This window comes from Glycine max, chromosome 5, assembly GCF_000004515.6.
Source record: "Glycine max cultivar Williams 82 chromosome 5, Glycine_max_v4.0, whole genome shotgun sequence".
Lineage (NCBI taxonomy): Eukaryota > Viridiplantae > Streptophyta > Magnoliopsida > Fabales > Fabaceae > Glycine > Glycine max.
The window spans coordinates 23759543-23776402 of NC_038241.2; the positions used below are offsets into that span (position 1 = coordinate 23759543).

Below are 16860 nucleotides of genomic sequence, written 5' to 3' on the forward strand. Positions count from 1 at the left end.
CAGCTGTTACACTTTGTGTATTAAGGTTATTAAATGATCTAATTGAGGTAAAGTAGGACCAATTGAAAATAGACGTGTACGGACCACCTTCACGTAATTTTCATGCTACACATTTCATGATGAGTCTATGTCATTTGATTTTGTCAGCATTAATGATCATTCATGGGTTTAGTTTTGATTGATACAGTGAAAACTGCTTTGGTTCTACATGCGGATGCAATCAATGAACAAGATTTTTAGAATATGCTCAAGGCATGTAATAACAAATGGGAGATTGATAGCAATTTTGGGTCATACATATATATATCACATAATTGAATGAGTTAGAACCATTATATAATTAACCAAAATATTAAAGTAGTCTAATCAATATAAAAGTATAAAAGGCTAATTGTGTAGATACCATAAGTGATATTATAATTTGATGAGGGACCAAATTATAATTGTCAAATTTGGGATAACTGAAGTTACCAATATAAGGGCTTATGGTCCCAGAGCAACGCGTACAATCCTCCTCGTCAGGACAAAAAAATTGAGAGAAAGAAAAAAAAAGGACTCTCTACAGTTGGAAGATCATAAAACACCAATGTTTATCATCATTTTCATTATGGCTAACCCAGATATGCTTCTGCATCTAGTTTTTATTATGATCTTGAGTATGGGAACATAAAGGGGTGATACGGGATATTCTTGTAAGTAAGTCAAGAAAGGGATGGGTAGTTAGAATAACAGAATAACAAACCTTCCCAAGGGGGGAGTGGTGAGGCATAAATAGAGATTGATTCCTCTGATTCAGGGGAGCAGAATTTGTAAACACTCTTGTATCTCAATTTCCTTTCTAATAAGATTCGAAGGCCGTTCTTTCATTGGCGTCCCTACTCTTCTTTGTAATTCTTCGAGTCTCATCCTAGAATTACCATAACAAGTGGTATCAGCCTGTAACCTTCCTAGCGTGACCAGCCATGGCGGATGCTACACATAATCACGTTCTTGAGCATGAAATTGAAGATCGCGTGGAGAATCGTCTCAGTTCCAAGATTGATGAAAGATTCATGGAGATGGCAGCTTCGATGCAGCAAACTCTTCATGATTCCCTGACACTGTCATTAGCCTTGTCGATATCGCAGCAAATGCATGACCTTATACGCAATAACAGTAAGGGTAAAACTCATTCTCCAACGGGGGGAAGCCCAATTCGAGGTGAGAGATCTTCTTATTCTTGCAGAACACGTCTAGCTAGAATTGATTTTCTGCGTTTCTCTGGTAGTGATGTTAAACAATGGTTAATCCAATGTGATACATTTTTCTCTATTGATAATACACTTGAGGAGTTTAAGGTAAGGTTGGTGGTGGTACATTTCGAAGGGAAGGCCCTTCAATGGCATAGCTCTTATGTGAAATCTGTAGGATTGCAGAACCTACCACCTTGGTCAGAATATACAAGGATTTTAATTGAAAGGTTTGGCAAAGTATGTGATGATCCTATGGCTGAATTGATGCAATTGGGGCAGAAGGGATCGATAGGGGAATACCATGAAGCTTTTGATGATATTGTAGCTCGCTTGGATTTGAGTGAGGAGCATAGGCTAAGTTGCTTTTCGGGGGGGGGCTTAAACAAGAAGTCCAGAGTTCGAATGTTTCAACCAAATTCTGTCCGACGGGCCTTCACATTAGCAAAAATGCATGAGGCAGCAACTGTGCATGGTTCTGTTACAAAATCTTGGAATAAACAGTCTAAACCTGAGGTTTCTTCTAAACCACCATTGTTACCTACACCTCCTAAAACTATTTCCAAGACACAAGATATACCCAAAATAAAGCAGCAAGCCTCTAAAACTTTAACCCCTGCGTATATGAGTGATAGAAGAGCAAAAGGGTTATGTTATTTCTGTGATGAACCCTTTACGCCTGAGCATGGTTTGAGTCATAAAACACTGCAGTTGCATGTGATGGAAGTGGATGAGTTACAGGAGGGTGCAGAGGAAGAAGTGTTGCTTGAAAACTCAACGGGGTCCAGCTCTATAGATCCTCAAATTTCTGTCCATGCCCTCACAGGAATTGCCAATTTCCACACCATGCGTGTGACAGGCTATTACCAAAAGAAGCCTCTCCATATGTTGATTGACAGTGGGAGTGATGTGCCATCATTTTCTTCTATTTTCTAAAACCTTTTTGCACCATTTTAATTATTGATTGGTCTTAATTGTCAATTAATTAGGCAGTTTTATTATTTGGGCTCATTTAGCTAATTTGATGTTTTTAATCTAATTTCAGGAATTAATGAAACATTGGGCTTAATCCGGATTTTAGTTGTGGACTTGAAGAGGGCAAATAAAGCAGCGCTTACCTTAGTTAATTTCTAATTAGGAAATTTCGCAATTTTATTTTATGTTGTTCAGTGTTTATTTCGTTTTGGGCCAGAGTATTGTAATAGGGCCCAGTGACTTTGAGTGACTCTTTTTAAATTGCTACCTTGGGATTCGTGCAAGGCATTCTGTTATGCTATTTTCATTATTCAGAGCTTTGGTTTTAGGTTTTCACGTTTTTCTGTTCCCTTGTTACAATTTTCGTTCTTAATGCAAATTTCCGTTTTCTGCTTCTAATTACGAGTTCATTCGTGCTTCTTTTCTACTTTCATTTACGTTTCTGTTCATGTTTCATTTGCGTTTTCTGTTTGAATCCATGGAAGGCTAGATTTTCTGGTGTTGTTTCCTTTTGAGGACGAAGCCCAACTCTCTTTGAGGTTTCGCTTGTAATGTGGTTTCCTGGCAGTTTTCCCTTCACCAGTTATCCCAATTTCGTGAATATTAATCAGTGCACGCTTCGTGTTCAATTAATTGCCTCTGAGCCTAACTTGCATTCATGCTTAATGGACGAAGGTCTAACTGGTGTATGTGGTGCCTAATCACGTATTGAAAATCCTAAGTTGATTTTCGCTTAGTAAATTGAAATAGGGTTGGATTAAGTGGTTGACTGTTAGGGACGAATTCTCCATAACCCAGGATAAGAGAATGGCTTCTGAATCAGAGGAAACAACCCGTTTTTAATATTAGTAGTTTCGTATTCCAGTTTACTTGTTCTGCTCTTTAATTACCAAACAACCAAACCCCCCCAATCGTTACTGCTACTGCAAGTATATTATGAACATTTGGTTTGTCACTGCTCGTTGGGAAACGACCTAGGATCACTTCCTAGTTACTGCATTTTCATGTTTATTTGATTCGGGTACGACCTCGATCAAATTTGGCGCCATTGCCGGGGAGCAGTGTCCAAAGGTTCATAATAGCTAGCTAGTGTTGTGTGTTTAATCCTTTCGTGTTTTATGTTTAAATTGTTAGTATTGTGTTAGTATGTGTGTTCGTGTTGTTTAGTGTCCTGGTATTTTGTTTAATGTGTGTTCTGTTTCAGTTTTCCCATTAAGCGTTTCCCCTGTTTCAGTCTTGGGTGTTTTGCTGTGAAGATTGTGCTTGCGGCAAAAACAGAGTAGTAGTAGAAATCAATTAGAGACGGATTTTAGCGACCACCCATGCTGAATTATTTGAGATTTTTTGTTTTAGTAGCTAGGGTTGTTATTTTTGGCTGAATTTTTTTGTGATAACTTCTTTTAATCCATATTTTGTGGGAAAAATAGCTAGAGCCTTTAGTTTGGTCAGATTTGAAAGTTCCAAAAAACTAGCAAATTTTGTGTTTGTCAAAACTTCAAACGGCCATAACTTTTGCTCCGGTTATCAGAATCGCAATTATTATATATGCATTTGGGGTAGAAAAATATTTCCTACGCCATGGCAGCCGGCATAGGCCGGCTGAGGTCTCCATCGTCCAAAAAAAGCGATTCTGTCAAAATTTTTTTATTTTTCAAGTTTTATTCACTTATTTTTCTTAACCTACCATTTTTAGCTTTCATAGTTAGACTTTGAATTTTTGTCTGAAATTTTTTGTGCTATCTTCTCATCATTTTATAGGGTTGCTCACAAAATTTCAAGTCATTTGGATATCATTTGAGGGTAGCTGTAGTTCAAACCTACACCTTTATTTACATGACAAGGCAACTAGTTGTGTGCATGCTGAATGTAGTGTATGACTAGAGGCAATCCATCTGACTTACAACCCTTTGATCCTGAGATAGATAGGACATTTCATAGATTAGTTAGGCATCATTTTATACCTTTTGATCATTCTGAGCATTCCATAACTGGTGAATCTGTGCATTCTATTATTGGTGATTTTGAACATCCTGATCTTGAGCATTATAATTTTGAGCATTCTGATTCTGAGCATTCTGATTTTGCACATTCTGAGAACATGGCACAACCTCCACCTCGTGAGAGGACTCTAAGGGAAATGGCTGCACCTAATTTCACCTACGAAAGCTTGTGCATCCAATACCCTGATGAGGATGTCCCATATGTTCTTAAAACTGGACTGATTCATTTGCTTCCAAAGTTTCATGGCCTTGCAGGTGAAGACCCGCACAAACATTTGAAAGAATTTCACATTGTCTGCTCCACCATGAAACCCCTAGATGTTCAAGAGGATCACATATTTCTGAAGGCTTTTCCTCATTCATTAGAGGGAGTGGCAAAGGACTGCTGTATTACCTTGCTCCAAGGTCCATCACGAGCTGGGATGACCTTAAGAGAGTATTCTTAGAAAAATTTTTCCCTGCTTCCAGGACCACAGCCATCAGGAAGGATATCTCAGGTATTAGACAACTCAGTGGAGAGAGCCTGTATGAGTACTGGGAGAGATTTAAGAAACTATGTGCCAGTTGCCCCCACCATCAGATTTCAGAACAACTTCTTCTCCAATATTTTTATGAAGGACTCAGTAATATGGAGAGAAGTATGATAGATGCTGCCAGTGGTGGAGCCCTTGGAGACATGACTCCTGCTGAAGCCAGAAATTTAATTGAGAAGATGGCCTCCAACTCCCAGCAGTTTAGCGCCAGAAATGATGCCATAGTCATTAGAGGAGTGCATGAGGTAGCTACAAACCCATCTGCATCATCTGAAACTAAGAAGCTTGAAGGCAAACTGGATGCATTGGTTAACTTGGTAACCCAGCTGGCCTTGAATCAGAAATCTGTACCTGTCGCAAGGGTTTGTGGTTTGTGCTCCTCTGCTGACTACCATACAGACCTTTGCCCTTCCATGCAGCAACCTGGAGCAATTGAGCAGCTTGAAGCTTATGTTGCAAATATTTACAATAGACCTCCTCAACCTCCACAGTAGAGCAATTATGACCTCTCCAGCAACAGATACAACCCTGGATGGAGGAATCACCCTAACCTCAGATGGTCCAGCCCTCAGCAACAACAACAACAACCTGCTCCTTCCTTCCAAAATGCTGCTGGCCCAAGCAGACCATACATTCCTCCACCAATCCAACAACAGCAACAACCCCAGAAACAGCCAACAGTTGAGGCCCCTCCACAACCTTCCCTCGAAGAACTTGTGAGGCAAATGACTATGCAGAACATGCAGTTTCAACAAGAAACCAGAGCCTCCATTCAGAGCTTAACCAATCAGATGGGACAATTGGCTACCCAATTGAATCAACAACAGTCCCAGAATTCTGACAAGCTGCCTTCTCAAGCTGTCCAAAATCCCAAAAATGCCAGTGCCATTTCATTGAGGTCGGGAAAGCAATGTTAAGGACCTCAACCCGTAGCACCTTCCTCATCTACAAATGAACCTGCCAAACTTCACTCTATTCCAGAAAAAGGTGATGACAAAAATTTACCTAACAATTTTTGTGTAGGTGAATCTTCTTCCACAGGTAATTCTGATTTGCAGAAGCAGCACATTCCCCCTCTTCCATTCCCTCCAAGAGCAGTTTCCAACAAAAAAATGGAAGAGGCAGAGAAAGAGATCTTGGAAACGTTTAGAAAGGTAGAGGTAAACATACCTCTGTTGGATGCAATAAAGCAAATTCCAAGATATGCCAAATTCTTGAAGGAGCTGTGCACTAATAAGCGGAAGCTTAAAGGAAGTGAACGAATTAGCATGGGCAGAAATGTCTCCGCATTGATTGGTAAATCTGTTCCTCAAATTCCTAAAAAATGCAAAGATCCAGGTACATTCAACATACCTTGTATTATAGGGAATAGTAAGTTTGACAATGCCATGCTAGATTTAGGAGCCTCTGTTAGTGTTATGCCTCTGTCGATTTTTAATTCTCTATCTCTAGGTCCCTTGCAGTCAACTGATGTGGTAATTCATTTAGCTAATAGAAGTGTTGCCTATCATGTTGGTTTCATAGAAGATGTCTTAGTTAGAGTTGGTGAACTGATTTTCCCTGTTGATTTTTATATCTTGAATATGGAAGATGGATTTTCTCAAGGATCAGTTCCCATCATTCTAGGCATACCCTTTATGAAAACTGCTAGAACTAAGATAAATGTTTATGCAGGCACACTGTCTATGGAATTTGGTGACATAACTGTTCATTTTAATATTCTGGATGCTATGAAATACCCATCTGAAGATCTTTTTGTATTTCGTGCTGAAATAATTAACCATGTTGTTGATGAATACATGACTGATCTTTATTCTAATCTGCATGCCTCTCACTCTTCATGCATTGAGTCTGAAATTGTACTTGATCATATGTCTGAATTTGATGCTGAGAGTGAATCTGAGAGTGATATTGATTGCATGTCTGGTGGTGGTGTTTTACCTCTCGAGATTGATTTTATAGAGTCAGATAGGACTAACCATGTTTCAGGAAGTACACATACCTCTGACTTTCTTTATGAGGTAAAGGCTGAGAAACCATCTCCTTCTACCACTGTCCAGCCGACCACACCAGAATTGAAGCCTCTGCCATCAAATTTAAAATACGCTTACTTGGATGATAGCAAGAGTTTTCCAGTGATTATATCTGCCTCCCTTGTTGATGAGCAAGAGGAGAAGTTGTTGTCAGTTCTCAAGAAGCATAAGAAGGCTATAGGCTGGACCCTAGCGGACATTCCTGGTATTAGCCCATCCACATGTATGCATCGAATAAATTTAGAGGATGGAGCTAAACCAGTAAGACAACCACAGAGAAGACTCAACCCGGTGATTCTTGATGTAGTGAAGAAGGAGATAACCAAGCTTTTGCAAGCTGGAATCATTTATCCTATCTCCGATAGCCAATGGGTGAGTCCCGTCCAGGTAATCCCGAAGAAGACTGGCCTCACAGTGATCAGAAATGAGAAGGAGGAGCTGATTCCTACTCGGGTGCAGAACAGTTGGAGAGTCTGCATTGACTATAGGAGGCTGAACCAGGTTACCAAAAAGGACCATTTTCCCCTGCCATTCATTGACCAGATGCTTGAACGCCTAGCAGGTAAATCCCACTATTGTTTCCTTGATGGTTTTTCTGGTTATATGCAAATTACTATTGCTCCTGAGGATCAGGAAAAGACCACATTCACCTGCCCCTTCGGCACTTTTGCTTATAGGAGGATGCCTTTCGGCCTGTGCAATGCCCCTGGTACCTTCCAGCGGTGCATGATTAGTATTTTCAGTGATTTTTTAGAAAATTGCATAGAGGTGTTTATGGATGATTTCATTGTATATGGATCCTCTTTTGATGGTTGTTTGAATAGTTTGGAAAAAGTTTTGAATAGATGCATTGAAACTAACCTTGTTCTAAATTTTGAAAAATGTCATTTTATGGTTGAGCAAGGTATAGTTTTAGGCCACATTATTTCCAATAAGGGTATTGAAGTAGATCCTGCAAAAATTTCTGTTATTTCACAATTGCCTTACCCCTCTTGTGTGCGAGAGGTGCGATCTTTTCTTGGTCATGCAGGATTCTACAGGCGCTTTATAAGGGATTTTAGCAAAGTAGCCCTTCCACTGTCCAACTTGTTGCAAAAGGAGGTGGAGTTTGACTTTACTGACAGATGCAAAGAGGCTTTTGATTGCCTCAAAAGAGCGTTGACTACCACCCCCATCATCCAGGCACCCGATTGGACAGCCCCTTTTGAGCTTATGTGTGATGCATCAAATTATGCATTGGGGGCTGTCCTTGCTCAGAAAATTGATAAATTGCCCAGGGTGATATATTATGCTTCTAGGACTTTAGATGCTGCCTAAGCAAATTATACTACTACTGAGAAAGAGCTTCTAGCCATAATTTTTGCTCTTGAAAAATTTCGATCTTATTTGCTTGGTACTCGCATTATTGTTTATACTGACCATGCAGCTCTAAAGTACTTGTTGAAGAAGGCTGATTTTAAGCCTAGGTTGATCCGATGGATGCTCTGGCTCCAAGAGTTTGACTTGGAGATCCGTGATAGGAGCGGAGCACAAAATCTAGTTGCTGATCATTTGAGTCGGATCGAACGTGTCTCTGATGCAGATTCACCTATTCGGGATGATTTCCCGGATGATCATTTGTATATATTGTGTAGTATTTCTGACTCTCTTTCTACTCCCTGGTTTGCTAACATTGTCAATTATTTAGTTGCCTCTATTTTTCCTCCCTTAGCATCTAAGGCCCAAAAAGATAAAATTAAAAGTGATGCTAAGCATTTTATTTGGGATGACCCCTACTAGTGGAAATTGTGCAGTGATCAGGTCATTAGACGGTGCATTCCAGATCATGAGACTGACTCAGTCCTGCAGTCCTGTCATTCTTCCGCACCGGGAGGTCATCTGGGTGTTCAAAGGACAGCTCGCAAAGTGCTTGATTGTGGTTTTTATTGGCCCACCATCTTTAAAGATGCGTGGAAGATCTGCAGCACTTGTGAGCAGTGTCAGAGAGCAGGAAATACACTTACATGGCGACAACAAATGCCTCAACAACCTATGCTATTTTGTGAGGTGTTTGATGTCTGGGGTATAGATTTCATGGGTCCTTTTCCTGTCTCTTTTGGTTATGTTTACATTCTCCTTGCAGTTGACTATGTTTCAAAATGGGTGGAAGCCAAGCCCACTAGAACTAATGATGCTAAAGTTGTCGCAGACTTTGTCAGGTCTAATCTGTTTTGCAGGTTTGGAGTACCTAAAGCAATTGTTAGTGATCAAGGAACCCATTTTTGCAACAGGACAATGCATGCCCTGCTTAAAAAGTACGGGGTGGTACACAGGGTATCCACACCATACCACCCCCAGACCAATGGACAGGCAGAAATTTCTAACCGAGAAATCAAGCGAATTTTAGAGAAGATTGTGCAGCCAAGCAGGAAAGATTGGAGTACCAGGCTTGATGATGCTCTCTGGGCACATCGAACTGCCTACAAAGCACCCATCGGAATGTCTCCTTATCGGGTTGTCTTTGGAAAGGCATGTCATCTTCCAGTGGAAATTGAGCACAAAGCTTACTGGGCAGTGAAGACTTGCAACTTCTCTATGGATCAAGCTGGTGAGGAAAGAAAGTTGCAACTGAGTGAGTTAGATGAAATCCGCCTAGAAGCCTACGAGAATGCCAAGTTCTACAAAGAAAAGACCAAGAAGTTCCATGATAGCATGATAGTTAAAAAAGACTTCGTGGTTGGGCAAAAAGTGTTATTGTATAATTCTAGGCTTGGACTCATGAGTGGTAAGTTGAGGTCTAAGTGGATTGGTCCTTTTGTTGTTACTAATGTTTTTCCTTATGGTATAGTTGAGATCAAAAGCGACTCCACAAACAAGAGCTTCAAGGTCAACGAACATCGACTTAAGTCATTCCTCACGAACCCTTCTTTAGTGGACGTAGTGGTGGAAGAGACTTCCTTACTCCACCCTACTCTTCCTCCACCATGACTTAGGGAGTTTTTCTTTTCCTATCTCCTTCTTTGCTTTTATTACACTTGTCCGATTCTCTTTGATGATTTAATTGTTTTTAATCTTTTAATTGTGCTACATTGAGGACAATGTGTTGTTTAAGTATGGGGGGGGGGGAGTGTTCTTTGGTTTTGCTAGTTTTGTTGGTTTTGTTAATTTGTTAGTTGTGTTAATTTGTTAATGTTGTTAGTTTCGTCAGATTTTTAGTTTAATATTTTGGGTCAATTTTGTGTGCACGTACGACTTTGCATGTTTTTCTTTGAATTATAGGATATGTTCAAGAAATGGGTAATTGTTTTGAAAATAAAAGTTCTTGACATTTTGTGACTTGAAATCCTTGATTTTTCTCTACTTGTCATGATAGTTTTGAAAGCTCAATTTGAAAGTGATGATTTTACCTTTGTGAGAATTTGAGCCATCCATCATCATAATCATTTGGTGTGTTTTTCCCCATTGATTGCTTGCACAATAGCCTTGGCTTGATTCTTGTTGATGCATCCTAATTCACATGCATATTTGGAAATGATTGAGGCAATTTTGTTCTTATAAGCTTCTAGCCAAATGGACTTACCTTGAATTAATTCCTTTGATAGCCCTTTTGAGCCTTGTTTCCCTTTCCTTGTTTTGAAGCTCACTACAAGCCTTAAGTGAAAAACCATGATATCACCATATCCTTAAGGAATTTTGGAGCTTTGGAATTGTTTTGGGAATAAGTGTGGGGGGTTTTTGTTTCATTGGACAACTTGTTTTGTTGGCTATGCTTCATGATGTATTTTGGGCCACACTTGATGTACATTGTATATTGGTTAAATGTTGGACATGCTGAATGAAATGTTGTTTCTCAAAGGCTATAGAGTAAAAAAAAAAAATTCGAAAAAAGAAAAAGAAAAGCAATAAAGTTGAGTGAATAAGATCTTAAATGGCACAAGAATGATGAAACTCTTGGTTCTACTCTTCATGTTTAAATTTTATCTTTACTTCTTTTTATTTTCTTATTTTTTTTCTTAATATGCACTTATTCCCCTTTGCTCCTCTATTCCTTTGGGATTTAGCCACTTATTCCATATTTCTCCATACCTTGTCCTTGGCCCCATTACAACCTTAAAAGACCTTTTGATCCTCATGTGCTTGTGTTTGTGGGTTGATTGTCAATTTTAGAATCTTGCCAAGTCTATGCGGTGTTTGCTTTCATGGGTGCTTTGAGGGTAAATAGTAGCCTAGACACTTGAGAGATAAAGTGTATATCTTGTGAGGCTTTATCACTTTTCATTCTTGAGCTGATTAACTATTTTGCCATGATTGGGTTGCTTGGATGATTTTCATGAATGTCTTGACTTTTTGGATCTCCTTATGTTAGATGTTACCCATCCCTTTCATTCCTTGATGTTCATTGAGAAATATATGAATGTGTTTGTTTGTCTCTCTTTGATATCCTTGGATTTTGTTCTTTGTTTCATTTTGCCCAGGAGTGCAAAAGGCTAAGTATGGGGGGTTTTGATGTGCCATCATTTTCTTCTATTTTCTAAAACCTTTTTGCACCATTTTAATTATTGATTGGTCTTAATTGTCAATTAATTAGGCAGTTTTATTATTTAGGCTCATTTAGCTAATTTGATGTTTTTAATCTAATTTCAGGAATTAATGAAACATTGGGCTTAATCTGGATTTTAGTTGTGGACTTGAAGAGGGCAAATAAAGCAGCGCTTACCTTAGTTAATTTCTAATTAGGAAATTTCGCAATTTTATTTTATATTGTTCAGTGTTTATTTCGTTTTGGGCCAGAGTATTGTAATAGGGCCCAGTGACTTTGAGTGACTCTTTTTAAATAGCTGCCTTGGGATTTGTGCAAGGCATTCTGTTATGCTATTTTCATTATTCAGAGCTTTGGTTTTAGGTTTTCACGTTTTTCTGTTCCCTTGTTACAATTTTCGTTCTTAATGCAAATTTCCGTTTTCTGCTTCTAATTACGAGTTCATTCGTGCTTCTTCTTCTACTTTCATTTACGTTTCTGTTCATTTACGTTTCTGTTCATGTTTCATTTGCGTTTTCTGTTTGAATCCATGGAAGGCTAGATTTTCTGGTGTTGTTTCTTTTTGAGGACGAAGCCCAACTCTCTTTGAGGTTTCGCTTGTAATGTGGTTTCCTGGCAGTTTTCCCTTCACCAGTTATCCCAATTTCGTGAATATTAGTCAGTGCACGCTTCGTGTTCGATTAATTGCCTCTGAGCCTAACTTGCGTTCATGCTTAATGGACGAAGGGCTAACTGGTGTATGTGGTGCCTAATCACGTATTGAAAACCCTAAGTTGATTTTCGCTTAGTAAATTGAAATAGGGTTGGATTAAGTGGTTGACTGTTAGGGACGAATTCTCCATAACCCAGGATAAGAGAATGACTTCTGAATCAGAGGAAACAACCCGTTTTTAATATTAGTAATTTCGTATTCCAGTTTACTTGTTCTGCTCTTTAATTACCAAACAACCAAACCCGCGCCCAATCGTTACTGCTACTGCAAGTATATTATGAACATTTGGTTTGTCACTGCTCGTTGGGAAACGACCTAGGATCACTTCCTAGTTACTGCATTTTCATGTTTATTTGATTCGGGTACGGCCTCGATCAGGGAGTACCCACAATTTTCTGGACATTGAGGTGGCCAAAAAATTGGGTTGCAAAATTAATGCTTTTGATTCCTTGAGTATGGTTGTTGCTGATGGTACACAGTTAAACGTGTCTGCTGTTGTTAGAGGATTCCAGTGGATAATTCAGCAAACCAAATTCACTTCTGATATGTTACTCATTCCATTGGGATGCTGTGATTTGGCCTTGGGAGTGGAGTGGTTGGTTTCCTTGGGTGATATTGTATGGAATTTTAATAAGTTGCAGATGGAGTTCTATGTTAAGGGAAGGAGACATGTGTTAAGAGGGGCCTCTACTGGATTAAAAACAGTTAAGAAGCAACAATTGGGGAAGGCTATGTCTACTGGTGTTCATTTGTCAATTTTGCAAGTATGTGATGGACAAATGGGTCTTTTGAACTCACTTACAACTCAAGTTGTTGATAAAGAAGTCCCTCCTACTCTTGCCAAGTTATTGGATGAGTTCTCTGATTTATTTCAAGAACCTAGTGGGTTACCTCCTCACAGACCTGGTCATGACCATCGAATTCCACTAGTTCAAGGTGTTGGTCCTATCAGTAAGAGACCATACAGGTATGCTAAACAGCATAAAGATGTGATTGATAAGCTGGTGTAGGAATCTTTGTCGACTGGTATAATTCAAAACAACAGTAGTCCTTTTGCAAGCCCAGTAGTCTTGGTGGGTAAAAAAGACGGATCATGGAGGTTGTGTGTGGATTATAGGCATCTTAACAAGCATACAGTTAAGAACAAGTTTCCAATTCCTTTAGTAGATGATCTATTGGATGAATTGGCAGGTTCTAGCATTTTCTCCAAAATCGATTTGAGGTCAGGATATAATCAAGAGAGAATGGATCCTGCTGATGTGTATAAGACTGCTTTTAAGACTCATGCTGGGCATTTTGAATACTTAGTGATGCCCTTTGGTCTCACTAATGCACCTGCAACATTTCAAGGGCTTATGAACTCAGTTTTTAAGGAGTCTTTGAGGAAGTTTCTACTGGTGTTCTTTGATGACATTTTGGTTTATAGTTGTTCATTGGAAGACAATTTGCTGCATTTACACAAAGTTTTGGAAACTATGAGGGCGAATTCCTTGTTTGCTAAGAGGAGTAAGTGTTATTTTGGGGTTTCTAAAGTAGAGTACCTTGGCCACTTCATTTCTAAGGAGGGGGTATCAACTGATCCAGCTAAAGTGCTTGCAGTAGAATAGTGGCCACTACTTCAAACCTTGAAACAACTTAGAAGCTTCATAGGATTAGCTGGTTATTACAGAAGGTTTGTCAAGGGATATGGTGGCATTGCTAAACCCTTAACTAACATGCTTAAAAAAGATAACTTTATCTGGTCCGATGCAGCAAAACTGGCTTTTCAGCAATTAAAGAAGAAGCTTACTGAGACTCCAGTTTTGGCTTTACCCGACTGTTCAAAAACCTTTGTGGTAGAGGTGGATGCTTCAAGTTTGGGAATTGGAGCAGTCTTAATGCAAGATCACCACCCTATAGCTTACATAAGTAGACATTTGAATCATCAACAAAAGTCTTACTCTACTTATGAAAAGGAGTTACTGGCTGTGGTTATGGCTGTCCAAAAATGGAGACATTATTTACTGAATACTCATTTTATCATCAGAATTGATCATCGAAGCCTGAAATTCATTTCGGATCAATGGACTACGGCATTTCAGCAAAGGTGGTTGGTGAAATTAATGGAGTTTGATTTTTCAATTGAGTATAAGTAGGGACATGATAATGTAGCTGTTGATGCCTTGTCGCGAGTGGAACCAGTTGCTTGTCAAGCTCTCGCAGTTCATCAGGTGGTTTCAGAATTGGTGATAAAGATTAAAACTTCTTGGGATTCAGATCCTGCAGTTCAGAGGTTAATTTCAGAATTACAAGCAAACTCTAGTTCTCACAAACATTATTCTTGGAAGAATGGGGAGTTAATGAGGAAAGGAAGACTAGTTGTGGGTAGAGATGATGCTTTAAGACAGGATATTCTTCTGCATTTTCATGCTTCTGCTGCTGCCGGTCATTCAGGACGAAATGCAACTTTACAAAGGCTCAAATCTGTGGTCTATTGGAAGGGGATGAGTAAAGATGTTAGAGCTTTGGTTCAGCAATACAGTGTATGTCAGAAGTGTAAATATGAGACCAAGACTTCTCCTGGATTGCTGCAACCATTGCCTATTCCGGATCTAATTTGGCAGCACATTACCATGGATTTTATAGAAGGCTTGCCTAGTTCCTTTGGTAAGCAGGTGATTTTTGTAGTAGTTGACAGGTTGAGCAAGGCAGCCCACTTTATGGCTCTTTCTCATCCTTATTCTGCTGCTGATGTTGCTCAATCCTTCCTTGATCATGTATTCAAGTTGCATGGATTTCCAGATTTTATAACCAGTGACAGAGATTCAATATTTCTCAGTCAGTTTTGGCAGGACCTTATGACTTTTCAAGGTGTTCAGGTCCAACTCTCCACAGCTTATCACCCTCAGACGGACGGCCAAACAGAGATTGTTAATAGGTGTTTGGAAACATATTTGAGGTGTATGTGTGCAGATTCACCCTCTCAATGGTCTAAGTGGTTACCCCTGGCTGAATGGTGGTATAACACCACCTTTCACAGCTCTATTCGAGCTGCTCCTTATGAAGTGGTGTATAGACAGTCGCCTCCTGTGAATCTTCCTTACTTAGCAGGAGCTTCGAAGATTGAGTTGGTGGATAGAAGCCTCTTGAAGAGGGAGGAGATGCTGAAACTCATTAAATTTCACATGAAGAGGGCCCAGGATAGAATGAAACAGCTGGCAGATAAACATAGATCTGAGAGGCAGTTCAATATTGGCGATATGGTCTATGTTAAATTGCACCCTTACCGGCAAATTTCCGTAGCTGCCAGAAGCAATATGAAGTTGTCCCCCAAGTTTTATGGCCCATTTCAGGTATTGGAACAGATTGGGGAAATGGCCTACAAGATAAGCTTTCTTCGGGTTCAAGCATACATGATGTATTCCATGTCTCTCAGTTGAAGAAGCATGTAGGTGAAGCAGTAACTTCTTCGAGTCTCCCATGTTTAGTAGAAGGAGATCCTTTAATCAAAGAACCTGAAGCTATTTTGGATCGCATGACAGTAAAGAGAAGGGGTCGAGCTGTTACTAAGGTCCTAGTAAAGTGGAAGCATAGCTTGCCAGAGGATGCAACTTGGGAATTTTTCTTTGATTTGAAGCAAATGTATCCTCACTTCCAGCCTTGAGGACAAGACTGAAACTAAGGGTGCGAAATTGATACGGGATATTCTTGTAAGTAAGTCAAGAAAGGGATGGGTAGTTAGAATAGCAGAATAACAAACCTTCCCAAGGGGGGAGTGGTGAGGCATAAATAGAGATTGATTCCTTTGATTCAGGGGAGCAGAATTTGTAAACACTCTTGTATCTCAATTTCCTTTCTAATAAGATTCGGAGGCCGTTCTTTCATTGGCGTCCCTACTCTTCTCTGTAATTCTTCGAGTCTCATCCTAGAATTACCATAACAAGGGGTTTTATTCATCACTGTACAATAATTTCTCTATACATGAATAGAAAACACGTGATTAGGATTGATGACTGTCTGTTAAAATCAAATTAAGTTGATTGATTGAATCCCAATATTTGGAATTGAATCCCAACAACCTCTCCACATATTTGGTTAAAAGCTGGTGTTAAATAATTGTACTAAAATATTGAGAAAGAATATAATTTTGTCGCTGAAAATGGGAACCTATCTGACCTCTAAGAATTTGTGTGTATAATTTAGTGTCTAAATCTGTAGACTCCACAACAATTTTCTATCCTGTAACTTTAAAGCAAATTTGTCATGAATTTGACAGATTTGGAGATTAAATTGTAGTCACAATTTTATTGATCAAATCAATACAAGTTGTTTCTTTAAGAGACAGAATTGTATATTTACTCGAAAAGTTAATGTTTTTCTGACCTGCAGCCAAAATCTTCTGCTGCTGTATGAAAGCTATTTTTGAGTGTTTGAGTTTGGTTTTATTAGGGTTTGAGTAATTTTGCTTCTTGCTTTTTACGTCTGGTGTGGGGTTTGTTGAGCAGCGGAGGAGGAGTAGGATCAATGAGAAATTGAAGGCTTTGAAAAATCTAATTCCAAATTCTAACAAGGTACACTGCTTTCTGGTTTCTTCTACCTTAGTTTTATCACCGAACTACATGATTCATTGTTCATTTGACTTTGGAGGATTGTTGTGTGGCAGACTGATAAGGCTTCAATGCTTGATGAAGCAATTGAATATCTTAAACAGCTTCAGTTCCAAGTACAGGTCTGTATCATGAATTATTGCTCCATCCTTAGTCCTCACTTAAATTGGAATTTATGTGAAATTAAATGTCTTAGTTATTTGTTTTTATTAGAAATTTTGGGTACTTGTGTGATTATGTATTGATATTTGATACTGCTTATAATTGCAAGGT

General features: G+C 39.2%; 1 protein-coding gene and 1 non-coding gene across 2 annotated transcripts; one reads left to right on the forward strand and one right to left on the reverse strand.

The window, feature by feature from the left end:
* Positions 1-962: 962 nt before the first annotated feature.
* LOC106798826 (uncharacterized) lies at positions 963-13608 on the forward strand. The gene is made up of 3 exons (XM_014776002.1): positions 963-2133; positions 12380-12968; positions 13119-13608. Exons 1-3 carry the CDS (start codon positions 963-965, stop codon positions 13606-13608), a joined length of 2250 nt encoding a protein of 749 aa, XP_014631488.1.
* Positions 4680-4786, reverse strand: LOC113001808 (small nucleolar RNA R71). Its single transcript, XR_003267294.1, has one exon. It is a non-coding gene; the product is annotated as a small nucleolar RNA R71 (small nucleolar RNA).
* Positions 13609-16860: the final 3252 nt, after the last annotated feature.